Consider the following 14,395-nt stretch of genomic DNA (forward strand, 5'->3'; position numbering starts at 1 on the left):
GGGGGCCTCAGCCTCTGCCTGACGGGGCTGGGGGCGTCCTCCCCCATGGCTGCACTTGGGGGCCACATGGTGCCCCCCATCCCAGGCACACAGCTCGGCCTGCCCCTGTGGCTGGGGGCTGAGGGAGGGGGCAGTGGCAAGGGGCAGGGAGCGCCAGGGCCAGCGGCCGTCCTTGGCTCTGGGACAACGGAGGAGGCGTGACAGCCATCCCTTGGGACAGGGCTTTCCTCCGGGCCTGGGTCACAAAGTGAGTTAATAAAGTGGTGGACAGCCGGCTCCGGACAGCAGCGGCCTCGGGAAGGGCCTCTGGAGCCTCCTTGGTCCTGGCGCTGGCCGGCGGCAGCGGCGAACAAGCACACTGCTTCCGGGCCAGGCTCCTTTCAGCAGCCAGCGCCTGCCCCCCCGCCCGCCCTGAGAAACAGGCCACGTGTGGGTCAGGCCGGCAGCTCTGGGTCAGCACGTGGGTCACAAAGAATCATCAGACTCCACGTCGGCTGTAACGTCCGCCAGGAAAAACCAGAGCCTGAAACTATGCACAGGACACAGGCTGCATGAAACCACCACCCTGAACAGAGGCACACCGACCTGCAGGCGGGCCCCAGCCCAGGGGAGCCCCCGCGTGCAGGCCCCCAGCCCAGGGGAGCCAAATGCTTCTCTGCAGGAGAATGTTTTTCATGGAAGTGGTGATGATAAGGTTCACCCACTACCGTAACGGTAACTAGCCGTGACAAGGGCCCATGCAGCTTTCAGAACCTTCCAGAAAGAAGCTGGCTATAGACAGTAGCCAGTGTGGTCACCTATGTGAAAGACGAGCTCCTATGTCCTCAGCTGCACTCTGTGCCTGCTCTGGTCGGTGGGCAAGCGGCAGAGGCATGCTCCCACCTCGGGGAGGTGCTCCCGCCTGAGGACGTGCTGGGGAAGTGCTCCTGTCTGGGGAAGATGGTCCCTGAGGGGTGCTCCCACCTGGGGGGTGCTCCCACCTCGGGGAAGTAGTCCTGCGGGAACTTCTCCTTTTCAAGCATGGGCGTGCTCTCCAGCGTGTCTGAGTAGATCTCTTTGCCGGTGACTTTTTTATACTTTTTAGCTGGAAAAGACCAGAAAGAGAACGTGAACAGCTTTATCCGACACCCCACACACAAGCCCAGTGCCCTGCAGGGCCCCGTAGGCATCGAGGGGCCCCAGGAGGAAGCCCGTGACAGGGGGTGCTGACCCTGGGGCACCTGCGGCTCGTAAATCCTGGGGTGCACTGGGATCTGGCTCCCTGCATCAGGCCCTGACTCCCAGGGCCACTGGCAGGTGTGGAAGCTGGGACAGCTCTGACCGCTGCAGGCCACGCTTAGTCCCTTGACGTGGACGCATCAGTAACTTCAACTGCTTCCTGGCATCCAGGACACCTCCCAGTCCCGCTGCCTGCCGGTCCCCAAAGGGCTCCTCGGAGCCAGTCCCCGAGCTGAGCCCCCCAGGGCAGACACCCCACACACGGGGTCGACTTGGGTCCCTCTCACTCCAGGCCTGGGTGCCCCCCACATGGGCTGCTGGCCTCCAGCCCGAGGGCCTCCGGTCCAGCCGCGCGGCGGTAGGTGGCATCCCTGGTGTTCAGGCAGCCCGGCCCACGCCCAGCCCCCGGCCCACGAGGACAGGGCAGGGCACAGGGTGCCAGAAGGACCCCAGCTGCACAGACGACTCGTGGAGGTGACCTAGGGCCCCTGGTCCCGAGGCCTCGCCAATCAGGGCATCCCCCAGGCCCATCAGAGAGATGAGGAACCCAGCTGACCAGTGGGGAGGCCAGGCGGGGCACAGGCTGGCGTGAACCATGCCGTCCCCTCCACACAAGCCCAGCCCCACCGTCTGCTCGGGAACTGGCATGGAAGTACTCCAGGCCCACCCTCCTTCATCAAACACCAGCCCTTGGGACCCACGGAGGGCTGGAGGCCACCCCAGAGCAGGCACTGTTGGCTGGCCTTGCCCCAGCATCCCCGGCCTGGCCCATCTGCCTGGGCGCTGACACAAACGTGGGGCTGACAAGAGCCCCATGGCCGCAGGGCCTCTGCCTGTCACAGCGGGCGGAGGGACGCAGCCTCGCTGGTCACTGCGCTTGTTTGTCCCCCTCTGTGCCGGACACAGGACTCAGATGTCGATGACCATAACCTCCTGGGAAGTGCGGCCTCGGCCCGGCTGCCCAGGCCCTGGCTGTGCCCGCAGGGTCCAGGGGCAACGCCCGACGCTGGTGTCTGGAGAGGTGAGGGCCCCAGCGAGGTGTCACCTGAGGGCTGGGCTCAAATCGGGGCGGCCGCTCAGCTTCTGCAAGACCGTCCGCCTCCTGAGCGCACAGACAGTGACTCTGAACCAATAGCTCGTGGCTCCCCACGGTCGTTACAGCTTCGATAACATTTCAGATGGACGCGGTCTGCTCAGCCACGCGGCCGGAGGAGCCAGAGACCGTCCTCACCGAGGGCCTGCACCGCCCTAGCCCCGAGACAAGGCGCAGGGCAGACCCTGCTGGGTCAGAGGTGCCCCCTCTGCCCCCGTACCCCCCCAAGGGGCTGCCCACCCCCCAGCACCACCTGGGGCCCCACGGGGGCCTTGGTCCAGAAACACCGAAAGCGAGTGGTGCCCGCGTGGCCCTGGTGCAGACCAGGGACCACAGACCAGGGGCCGCCAGCCGGCTGGGAGCAGGGGCGCCTCACCTTTAAAGTCGAACTGGGAAATGCTTTTCAAGGATTCGTGAAGAAAATAGAAGCTTCCTAGGGCCTGTGGAGCGAAAGGAGAAACCTGTGAGCCCGTGGACTCCAAGGAGAGGTGGACGCGGGGCCACTGAGCCGCCCCGTGACCCAGCCGCCACTGCCCCGCGCCCGCCCCCCCAGTCCCAAACAGGCGCTGCCCGCCCAGGGTAAGGAAAGCCGCGGGAGAGGAGTCGGAGCTGCTGGTGGGAGGCGGCCCTGCAGGGAGGCCGGGGTGGGGACCAGCCCCGCAGACAGGCCAGGGCACCTTCCCCGTCTCCTCCCGGCTCCACTGGGGACCCCTCAAGGGCCAGGTGATGGGGTGAGGGGTCAACGGAGGCCCAGAGCTCGGCTTGCTCCCACAAAGTGGGACTCTGCTGCCTGGCCGACGGGCTCAGGCCCTGAGGGGATGGCAGGCCCAGTGGGGACAGCTGGGGTGGCCAGGGAGCAGCAGGCCGCCTGTCCCGGCTGCCCGCGTGCCTGTGCACAGGGCCAGGCGAAGCGGCTGGGCCAGGACTCCCATTCCCCAGCGCCCCTGCCCATGGAGCCCAGGGCCTGGGCTGCCGTGAGCACCTGTATCCCGGTGCAAGAGGCCTCAGGGCGGAGGCGGGCTGACCTGTGACACCCGGCCAGTGGGTGGTGGGTCCTGCCGGCACGTGGGGGCCACAAGGGGCCAGGCCACCAGCACCCCCCTACCCCAGGACTGAGGACCTGGGAGGCCCGCTCGGCCCCATCCCACAGCCACACCCGGCCCCACCTGTGGGCACCGAGGGCTGGGAAGCCCTGCGGCGTGGCGGTCACCCGCAGCGACACGAGCGCTGCACGCGGGCGGGAAGCGGGGGTCAGCGCAGAAACCGGCTTCCGGGCCAGAAAGCCCACAGCCCGCTCTGATGGGCATTTACAGCTGAAGCTCCGGTTTAAGCCATCGACAGCTCAGGGCCCCTCCCATAGGGGCAGCGCTGCCCGCGAGGCCTCGGGGCCACCAGCCACCGTCACGGCATCCCTGGCCAAGGGGCAGCTCCTGGTCTTTGCTGAAACAGTGAAGACACTTCCTCTTGGCGACGCGCGGGCGGCGGGGCACTCGTGGGCGGCGGGGCGCTGGGCGGGGGCACCCGAGTGCGGGGCACGCAGCCCCTGGGGGAAGCCGCTGGCCAAGTGGGTCGGGGCTGGCGGGAGGCCGCCCGCTCTCGGGAGGGGCTGGGACAGCACAGGCCGGCCGCGCTCTGCCCCCCTGGCGCGGCATGCGAGCAGACCCCGCCGTCCCACGGCTGCTGTCCGCCCAGGGCGCCTCCTGATGTGCAAACACTGGATGCCCGTCAGCCAGCACCCCACACTGGGGGTCCGCGGGGGCACCAGTCTCACCTCAAAGCCAGGAGCGGAGGGCCCAGAGCCGCCCCTCCCTCGCCCCGGGACGGGAGACGCGCAGGCCAGGGGGCGCTCTCTGGCGGACGGCGTGCTGGGCTCTGTCCACGGACAAAGCATTTCAAGTGGTTTCCTTTCAAATAAAGCAACTGGACCCGCCAACAGGCTCGAAGCAGCCCACCGGTGACAGGCCCGGGACCTGGCCGGCTCCCAGGTGCGGGAGCCTCTCCCTCGGGAGCAGAAGTCACGTGGGGGCCCTCCAGACCCCTCAGTGCTCTCCAGCGCCCTGGTTCCAGGACGCCCCCTCCCTCCAGCGGCCCTGCGGCCTCTCCCCCCGAGGTCAGGGGGTCTGCTCTGCGGTGGCTGCAGCCCTCACACCCCGACCCCTAAGCTAGGCCAAGTCCTGCTCTTGCCGGCACTTCCCCTGCCCCCCTTTGGGTCTCCCATGAACCCTGGCCACTGCCGCCTCTGTGGGAATGCTGCCCTCTCCAGGCAGCCCACCAGGACTGCTCTGCGTGGCCCGTGGCAGCCCCGTCCTTCCGGTGCTCAGCCGCTCGGGGGCTCCCGGACAGAGTGAGGCAGAGAGACGGGCGTCTGCAGGGGCGGAGGCAGGTGCGGCGTCCACTCAGCTCAGAGTGCCCGGCCGCTTCTGAGTGGCCTCTAGAGTGCGCTCCGGACACGTGCCAGCTGGGGCGCAGCCACCTCACAACCCAAGCCCGACTTCTGGCTTTGACGCAACCCTGTGGCGGGAAGCACCCGAGGAAGCAAGGCCAGAGGCAGCGGCAGGGGAATGGGCTTGTCCGCCCCCCAGCCTCTGCGTGACCAGCCCAGACAGCCACCAACGGGAGGCTCGTGACCGCCCTGCGTTGCCCAGAGGGGCCGCCCCCATCTCCAGGGAGAGCCGGCCTGCCCAGCCCGCTCCGGGGGCACAGCTGACGGCTGCGCCCCGCGGCGCCCCTGCCGCAGCACGTAATCTCGTTTGGCCTCCAGCCCCACGGCCGACATCACAGTTAATTAAATTGGCTGTCCACTGCCTCATCCACTTAAACAGGCCCGATGGCCGTGGCACGGAGGCGTGCTGCCTGGCCTGGCGGGGGCGGGGGGGGAGCGTGGGGGCAGCTCCAGGGCCGCCGCCCCACGTGCCCAGCCCCATCACCCCGTTGGGCAGTGCCCTGGGCCCCGGGCAGCCCACGGAGGAGGACGGCCACCGGTGCGTGCGGGCAGCTCGGGCAGCTTGGGGGGAGAGACGCCTCCCGCGGCTGGGAGGGCAGCCAGGGCCGGCACCACCGGGAAGGGTGTCTCCACAGAGACGCGGAGCAGGGACCGGTCAGCGTGGTGCAGACACGGGCTCCAGGGGGGCGGGTGGGGGCTGGGCTGTCAACCTGCGAAGAGCCGTGGCGGCAGCGAATCCTCCGTGGGCGTGCTGGGCGCAGCTGGGCGGGCGGGGCTGCTGCGGGGCAACCAGGCAGCACGGGGGCAGCTGGGAGAGCAGCGGGGCCGGCGGCTCCCTCCCCCAGGGCACCCAGACCCTCTCCAAAGTCACTGGTCCAGGCAGCACCGAGCTCCGCCCTGGCCCCCGAATCCCCGGCCCGGCCCCCTCGCACCCCCAGGGCGACCCCCACCCCCGCATGCCTGGGCCCCTGCACCCTCAGCCCCGCCCGGCTCCCCTCGCAGGGCGCTCCCTCCTGGCGATGCACATTTTGTAAATTGCAAGTTTTGATAACGGTCGAAGGAAAAGGCGAGTCTTACAGCTGTGACCCTGCCCCAGCGCAGCTGGCCCCGGCCAGCAGGACAGCAGGTCAGCGCACACAAGCCACGCATGACCCTCGGCGGGAAGCCCCGGCCCGCAGGACGCTCTGAGGGCTGATGCCAGAGTCCCCAGGCCGGGGCAGCTCCGGGCCTGAGCGGGACCGGCCCTCAGCGGCCCGGGGCGCCCCCACGTGGCGGCTCTGAGCCCCGCTCTGGGGAGACAGCGGCAAGGGGGGGTTCCGCTTCCCACAGCAGGCGCAGCGGGGCCCCTCCACGAGGAGCCTCCAGGGCCCGGGCTAAGGCACCCTCCTTCCTTCTTGAAGCTGCCTCTGTGCCGGGCTTGGGGCTGGACGGCAGCCCCCAGAGACCGGCCATCTTCCCGCAGCACCACGGGTGCCGCCCCTGCGGGATGCGCCCGTCCAGCCTCCCTCCTGCAGCCAGCTCTGTCCTCCGCGCACCCTGACTGGAGGCACGAGAAGCCTGCCCCCTCGGCAGGGCCCCCCGCCCCGCCACCCCATGGGGACCGTCCCGCTGGCCTGCCCCAGATGCCGTCAAGGCGCTGACCCCTCAGGGCTGCTGGACGGGGCTGCCCTGCGCCGAGGGGTGGCCTGTGGGCGGGAGCTGCGGCAGCCCCTAGCACCCTGGGCCTCTATGGCCAGCAGCTGGAGGAAGCACCCACTGCCCGGGCAGAGGCCATGGAGGCGCCGTGCCCACCATTAGGTCTCTGCTGGCCACCTGGACCGAAGAGAATGCTCCTCCCTGCTGCCGAGGCAGTGTCCCCTAGGGTACCCCCACCCCGCCTGCCCACGCCCACCACCACCGCCCCTGGAGGAGCAGGGGCCCGGGCCGGGAGCATGGACGGCAGTGCTGGGCCTTGCTGCTCCCACGGGAGGGGCAGACGGTGGGCGCCAGCCGGGGATGCCGGGGGCAGCAACAAGAACAAGATGCCCAGAGCCGGGAGGGCTGGGTGGGGCAGAGCCCCGATGGCCAGCCTGCGCTGATGCAGCGATGCAGAGCCCCTGCCAGGGGTCGCCCAGGGGTGCCCAGGGCGGGGGACAGAACAGAGCACAGAGCTACTACTCCCCACACTGCGTCGCCTGTCCTCCTGGCCACCGCTGGCCCCTGTGGTCCGCAGTGGCCACACAGAGCTCCCTGGCGGGCCTGGGTCTGTGGAGGGCCCGGCTCTCGTGGAGACGCGGGTAGTGGGGGTGCCCACCGGCGGTGCCCAGCCAGCCTCACTCCCGTCTGGTTTTCTGGCTACCAGGGGATGGGCGGGTGCCTCGTGAAGGAGGGGGGACGTGTCCCCGGGCGGCGCTGGCGAAGGCCACGAGGTCAGCAGGCCCGTGCTGGGACGAGGCCGGGCAGCGGAGGACAGCAGGGTGGTCCCCGCGGCCTCCCACGCAAACTCCGGGCCGGCGGTGTTTTCATTTCCCTGATGATGCTTTCATTAAATCTCCAGGCTGCCGCTTAAAATAAAGCCATTATGGACAGTGATCAAGAATGTCCTCATTCTCCGCTGAGCTATAAAATCAATCACCTGCGTTGTTACTCCGTAACCTCTGACGAGGGAGACGGCCGAGGCTGCCCTTAGGCCTGGTTCCCCCAGAAGGGGCCGAGGCCCCCCACGCAGGGGCTGGGGGGACCCCCGCGGGGAGGGGCGCGGGCTCTCGGGGCGCTGCCCAGGGGGCGGTGGGCCCTGGGCCCGCGTCCCCGCGCGAGGCGGCCCTCACCCCCCGCGGCGCAGGCCGGCTCCAGGGCGGCGGGGAACTGCCGACTTTGTTTGATGTCACCTGGACACGGGAGAACATAACAAACGCGCGCCAGAGCTCCCCCGCAGACACCCCGCCCCGCGCACTCCATGTACTTAGCAGAAAGGTCAAAGCCGCGGAATTTGCTGGATAAATAAATGTTGGTGAGGCGCACGGACCACGGGAGAATCGGTGCATGGCGGCGAATGAATGACCTGCAAACACTTCCCAAACCCCATTATTTCCCCTTTTCCAGGAGCCCAAGATTCATGTCCCCGCATGCCGCCAGTTCATTACCGCCGAGCGCCATCCCTCTTCCGCCCCGGCCGGGCGGCACGCGGCCCCCGAGGACCCTTTAATGTTTGATCCCCCATCACCTGCTCGGCTGAACAGCTTAATCTCTGCTTGTGGGATCAATACTATATCAGTGTAAATTAAAGTGACAATTTTAAAGTAATTAAGCCTGTTAATGCTCGATTCAAATGTCATTATTTGCACAAGGGATTGAGCAGAAATTACACGGTGTCCAGGGTGACAGAGGAGGGTCCGGCCTCCCGGGCCTGTGGCCGCCACCGGAGGCTGCGGCAAAGCAGATTAACTTCAGCCTCGCCCACCGGTTCCCATCCCGTCTCTGACGAGGATAACGCAATTTGATAAATTCAATTCCAGCTACAAACTCAATTATCGCGATAATAGATGAAAACTAGGAGGAGACGCCACATTTTTAAAAATACACTTAACTCCAGAATGAGACACAACAGTTATGGTTTGATTTAATTTGTTCTCTCCTTTGAAAACCCTTCAAATAATTACGAGGGTCGGAAGAACAGCCGACATTTATTTGCCAGCCGGGCTCTGACCCAAGGGGAGGGCGGGGGCCGCCCCCGCCTCGCACACGCCGGGGCGCTGGCCGCCGCTTCTGCCCGCGGGCGGCCGTGAGATTAATAGGAAGGAAATTAAAGGGGCCCCTCGCAGGCCGGGGCGCCGGCCGGCAGCGCGCGGCCACGTGGGGCGGGGGCAGCAATCCCGGACTTCATCCATTAGCCCCGCGATAAAAATTGACAAGCGGACATTAATTTCAAGATGAAGAGCAAAGTGTAACAATTTCCATTTGACACATGTTTGCACGCGGTCTGGCCAATCCTTCAGGGCTTCCGCGGACAATGGAGGACGCCGGCCCGCCACCCAGCCGGGCTGGACAGAACGGGGCCGCCCGCCGGCCGGCCAGCCACCTCCACAGGGCGCCCAGACGTGCTGTGCCGCAGCCCCCACCCCTGCGGAGAGGGGGCAGGAGGGTCGCCTCGACCCCGCGGGGCGAAGGACCCCATCTGTCCCTGGCATGGCCCTCAAGGCCCCAGGAGGGCGGAGGTGGCACTGGCCAGAGCCCAGAAGTGGGAACTGTTTCTGCGGTCGGCTGTGCTGGGGGGCTGGCCCAGCAGCAGCCCGAGGGCGAGGCCGCCCCTCCTGCCCCTCCAGACGCCGGGGCTGGGCACATTGGCTAGGAACAGGGTCCCCACGGGCCCGGCCAGCGCGGAGCTGGGCCAGGAGGCGGCAGGAGTGGCCGGGCTCGGCCGAGGACTCGCCCCGGAGTGGACACCCCCGGCCGCACGGGTGGCGCCTCGCAGATGGAGGGCGGAGGACACTGGCTGGGCCTCTGGCCGCGCGGACCGTGGGTGCCCGGAGCGGGGCGGGGATGGGCACCGGGAGGGCTGGACTGAGCGGCCGGCCGGGAGGCGGCGACGCTGGAGCCACAGCCGCGCGGGGCCAGCTGCGTTGACGCTGGCTGCTCCAGTGATTTTCTGTCAGAAGACGCTAACGAGCAGGAGTCCCCGGCGCCTCGATCTTTCAGCACGAGTGCTCGCTCCGGCCGCGCAGGACCTGCCGGCTGACGAACGGCGGCCATGCGGGCCCGGCTCGGGGCAGCGGCCGGGGGCGGGCCCGGGCTCACGGGCGGCAGCTCTGCGCCCACCGGGCCCTCAGAGGCACCGCAGAGGCACGGCCGACCCTGCCCCGCGCCCCCACCCCGGGGCCGCGCGTCCAGGCCCGAGGCCCGGTGCCTCCCCAGCCCGGGGCGGGGGTCCGCCCGAGCAGCGGGTGCGGCAGCGGGGCCGGGCCGGCACTTTTGGGCGTAAATAATGACCAATCAGTCCGCGGGGAGACAGAGGCGGGCGGCCGCGCCGACACGTTTATGGCCCGGCCGGTCCTCCCTGACCCGAAAACTTGGCAAACGCTTATTTACTTTCAGCACCTTCCCGGGATCAATATTTTTAATTTGGACCCGAGTTATTATTTTTCGCGCCACAGCAGCGGGGAACGGAGTAAAGTGGCTCATATTTCAGGGCTAAAAAGATCGATATGACAGTTTCACCTTCACCGCGCCGCCCGCGTCCCGGGGGTGCAGGTGCCACCGCCCTGCGCGACAGCGTGATTTAGCTCCGCGCCGGCCCGCACCTCGGAAACCAATCTCGCCTCCCCACTTCATCAGGCTGTCGGGCCGCGGCCTCCCCGCCGCCCTGCCTGGGCCGGAGCCGCAGTAAACCCCATCAACTTTCCATAAATCCCCTAAAATCTACGCGGAGGAGCACAGACGGGCAGGCAGCGGGGGAGGGCCGCCTCCGACACCCCCACGCAGGGGACACTCAGCGGGGGACCCAGACCCCTAGGGTGTAAGTATCCCCTGGCCTGGGCCCAGGACGCCCGGGGTCCTGAGGGGGGGGTGGGGGGGGAAGGCGGGGGCCCCCAGGGCTTGTCCACTGCGTGGAGGCAGCAGCCACAGCCTGGTCTCTGGAGCAAGAGCTGGCGTCACCCGCGCCGCCCAGGGGGCACACAGGCTGGGCAGTGGCACCATGGACACTGTCATCCTCCTGCCCAGACGCAAGGCCCAAGGCATGGCCCGGGGCACTGTGCCCACCCCACTCCCTCCCTCCCGCCCCGCCAGGCGTCCTTCCTGCAGCCCTTCCTGAGGCCCCTCCCGCTACCCAGGCGTCCAGCATGCGCCGACCCAATGACTGGGTGGACACCCCCACTCTGAGTGCCAGCCTGGGGCTCGGACAGGGTGCCCGGAGCTGGGGCCTCGCCTCCCTGGTTCCTGATGCGCCAGGGCACAAGGCTCCCCACCACGCGGCGTCGTGGCCAGGGGCCGCTGAGGAAGCCGAGGGGCCTCCTTGTGTCCATGTTGGGCCCAGGCCCTGCCCTCCACTGGCTCGGCAGGCCCACAGGGCCCCTAACCCAGGTTCACGACCCCCTCCCCACCCCAGGCTCTCCCCAACAGCCAGCGGGGCCACCTGTGCTCAGGCGGACAGGACAGGACAGGCCGGGGCGGCCCTCTCCCAGGGCGCGCCGCTCTGGCGCCACCTCCTGGCGGAGACGGGCACTGCAGGCTCCCGCCGCCCCAGCCCCTCCCAGACTGCAGCCCCCCAGATCCAGCCCCCCAGATCACAGCCCCCAGCCCACCATCAACCCTGGGCGCAAGCCACAGTCCCCAGGGAGCACCCCCAGCCCACGATCCCCCCAGACCGCAGCCCCCAGGCCCCCACTTGCACAGCAGCCCCCACCCGTGCTGACACCTCGGGGGCAGCTCCGGGTTCCAGTTCCTTCTGGGAACAGGCCACTATTTTCTGATCCCTATTAATGCCCATGACAGCATTTATGTACAAGATAAATTCATTTCAATTTCCCTTTTCAATTAATGGCCTATTATTTGAACCACACTCAGCTGAAAATATTGCTCCAATCCCATTAATCTTGTAAAAGTTAAATTCTCCTGCCCCTGATAGGCAGAGGGAGGGGCCACGAGGTGCCCAGCCCTGCCCGGAGGTGGGCACAGGCTCCCAGGACTCTTGAGGGCTCTGGGCCAAGGCCAAACTCACCTTCTAAGCCCGAGAGGCAGGCACACCCACTGCACCCGCTGGGTGCCAGGCAGAGCCGCCCCGGACCCTATGGGAGGGCTGCCGGGAGGCGGCGTGGGAGAAGACAGGCCAGGGCGCTGCACCCTCCGAGGGCCCCTCCCTTGGACACTGTCCAGCTCTGCGGACACTGAAACAAAGCCTCAGGGGCTCAGGCAGGGCACGTGGCCCAGGCTGCCCACACCACCCAGACCTGACCCCGCCCGAATGCCAGCCGGCCGTCCACCTGCGTCCTGCCTGTGCCCCGGGGAAGAGAGTCCCAGCGCCCCATCTCTGCGCCCCATGTCTGCGGCTGAGGGGGCACAGCCCACCCCCTGCATGTGACCCCGCAGAGAGGGGGCTCGGGCAACTGGCCCGGCCTCACGCCGCCAGCTGCGGACCGGCCGCTCCTCAAAGAACCACCGAGTCGCGGGACGAGCTCTTCTCTCGGCCTCTGATGCTCCCTGCGACGGTGACACAGTGTCTCCAGCAGAGCTCCAGGGGCGAGGCGGATCATAAAGGCCCCGGCCAGCCACCTGCGGCGGGCACTTCAGAGGACACGGAACCCCCATGGGCGTGGGCGGGCGGGGTGGCCCCTGGGCAGCCCCAGACCCCTCTGCCGAGGACGGACGGCGCCCCCAGCTGTTTGGGGCGCCCCGTCAGCCATCTCTGCCTTCGCTCCACGCCCCGCGCAGGGTCACTCTGCTCTCACGGCTGAAGCGGCCGCGCCGGGCCCCGCCCCGCCCCCGCCACGGGGTCCACTGCAGCTCCCGGCTCCCGCTGTTCACGCCCACGTCTGGGAACGCTCCAGGTTATGCTTATTTTGCTTCTAATTAAACCCCCTTTTGGTCTCAGCACGTGTTTTATACGGTGTCGCCTCAGACGCCAGCGTGAGACCCAGGCCCAGGTTTCCACCTCAGGCGGCTTCCTCAGCAGCAGCCACCAGCAGGGCCCTGGGAGCCAAGCCCCTCCAAGGCCCCTCGTGGGGGACCCCAGCCTCGGGGCGGGGACACTCAGCCCTTCTGGGGGAGCCCTGCAGCCAGCTCCAAGCCCACTGAGGCTGGCTGAGCCCCAGGCGGTCAGCCCCAGCGCTCAGCCAGGGCTGGTGCCCCCTCCTCGGGCCGTGGGCCGGGCCACCCCCCGGCTCCCGCGTGGCTCGGGCCTCCAAGGCCCCCGGTGCAGGACACCGCTGTTCGGCAGCGGGGGACCTGGAGTGACTAGGCCACAGGGAAGGTCACCTGCTGCTGGGCGGCCGAGGCCTTACCGTGAAGAGCTCCTGCGACCGGTAGTTCTCGTCCAGGTAGACGCGGGCCCGGCTGTACTCCTTCATGGCCTCGCTGGACAGCAGCTCCCTGCGGGCAAAGAGCAGGGCTCAGCCAGGCCTCCGGCTGCGGCTCAGGGCTCGGTGCTGGTGCAGCTCCCGCGGAGAGAGGGGGTGGGGAGGAGACCTGGCTCTCCAGAGGGCACCCGGAGGCGGAGACGCCCATCCAAGGCCCCATGTCTGCAGCTGGCTGGCCCTCAGCCCCAGTCCCCGTGGAGGGGCACTCTCTGCTGGCCAGTCCCTGGCCAGGGCGCCACAGCACCTGCCCTCACAGCACGGAGGGTGCCCAAGGCCTCGGGGACCAAAGGGAGGAGGGCCGGGCCGCTGACCACTGCCCCAACCCCGGCCCTGCGGTCACCGTGTCCCTGAGCGCCTCCCCTCGCCTGCCTGGCAGGGCCTCCGCGCTGACCTCCCATCGGCCACAGGTGCAGCCCTCCCTGCCCGCTGGGCCGGGCCCTCCGGATCCCTCCAGGCCAGGACGCCGGGAGCCCCAGGCCCAGCACGGGCTGTCCTTGCGCAGACACCCAGGGGGTCGGGCCCGCCAGGTGGTGAAGGAAGCGCTGGCCTCGCAGTTGTCCCGACATGAAGATGATTTGGGAAAACCCACCGCCCGGGTCTGCCCAGGAGACGCTCCCTGGAGGCCGAGCCCCGCACAGGCCTGGCGCCCAGACACCCGGGGGCCCAGCCAGGACTTACTTGACGAACTTGTCCACATGGGACATGGAGGCTTCATAGTTCTTCCCTCCGAACTCCTGGCAGTGCAGGGCCACGAAGTGGGGCTTGTGCGTGTGGACCACCTGGGGGCAGCTCAGTGTCAGGGTGCGGCCACCCAGGGCCAGCTCCAGAGCGTCCACGCCCACGCCCACGCCCGCAACCCGCGAGGGCCCCGCCCCAGAGCATCCCTGGAGCATGGGGTTGCCACTCTCGAGCCCAGCCCTGCTGGAGAGACCTGAGGAGGCCGAGACAGCCACCACCAGACACGCAGCCGGGGCCGCCCGTCCCTCAGAGGGAGCAGTGTGTGCATGTGCCTGGGCGTGTGCCTGTGTGTGCCTGGGTGTGTGCATGCACCTGTGTGTGTGCCTGTGAGTGCACGTGGGTGTGTGCCTGTGTGTGTGCCCACGTGCACCTGTGTGTGCGTGGCCCGCTCTGTCGCTGGGTGTGAGGCTGGGTCTGTGGCAGAGGCGGGGCCCCGGGACATCGCTGGGAGGCCGTGGGCCGGGCGTTAACCGAGGTCCCGTAAACTGGCTGCGCCGCCACTTAAACGCTTCCCTCCTGTCTGGACCCCCACCCAGCGCTCCCGGCTCGTGGGGTCGGACTCAGGAGGTGGACGGGCCTCCTCCTCCACTTTGGTGGCTAATGAGGTGCTCCCCAACTTCTGCAGAGTGGCACCCCCTGGTCTGGGGCTGGGACAGGCCCAGCCCCATCCCAGGGAGCGCTGCCAGAGACAATGCAGGTGCCACCTCCAACCTGGGCTCCCTGAGCTCCAGGTAATGCTCCCCGATAGGAAGGCGATTCGCAGAGGGGCCCTGGGGCCCCCCTAAAGCCATAAACAAATGAACAAATTCGTGTAAACCAACCCGGTGGTCCGCTTCGGCTGTGGGAGCTGAAGCT

At 68.2% G+C, this 14,395-nt stretch overlaps 1 protein-coding gene across 1 annotated transcript in view; it reads right to left on the minus strand.

The window, feature by feature from the left end:
- The window catches only part of INPP5A (inositol polyphosphate-5-phosphatase A), a 48,289-nt gene that overhangs the window by 17,655 nt on the left and 16,239 nt on the right, over positions 1-14,395 (minus strand). The window contains exons 3-6 of the mRNA XM_037495883.2: positions 13,481-13,581; positions 12,728-12,815; positions 2,688-2,751; positions 981-1,084 (exon numbers count right to left, since the gene is read on the minus strand). Coding sequence (XP_037351780.1) covers positions 981-1,084; positions 2,688-2,751; positions 12,728-12,815; positions 13,481-13,581 — 357 coding nt within the window. The remainder of the gene's footprint in view (positions 1-980; positions 1,085-2,687; positions 2,752-12,727; positions 12,816-13,480; positions 13,582-14,395) is intronic.

This window comes from Talpa occidentalis, unplaced genomic scaffold, assembly GCF_014898055.3.
Source record: "Talpa occidentalis isolate TD23 unplaced genomic scaffold, MPIMG_talOcc4v2.1 talOcc4.8, whole genome shotgun sequence".
NCBI classification, from domain to species: Eukaryota; Metazoa; Chordata; class Mammalia; order Eulipotyphla; family Talpidae; genus Talpa; species Talpa occidentalis.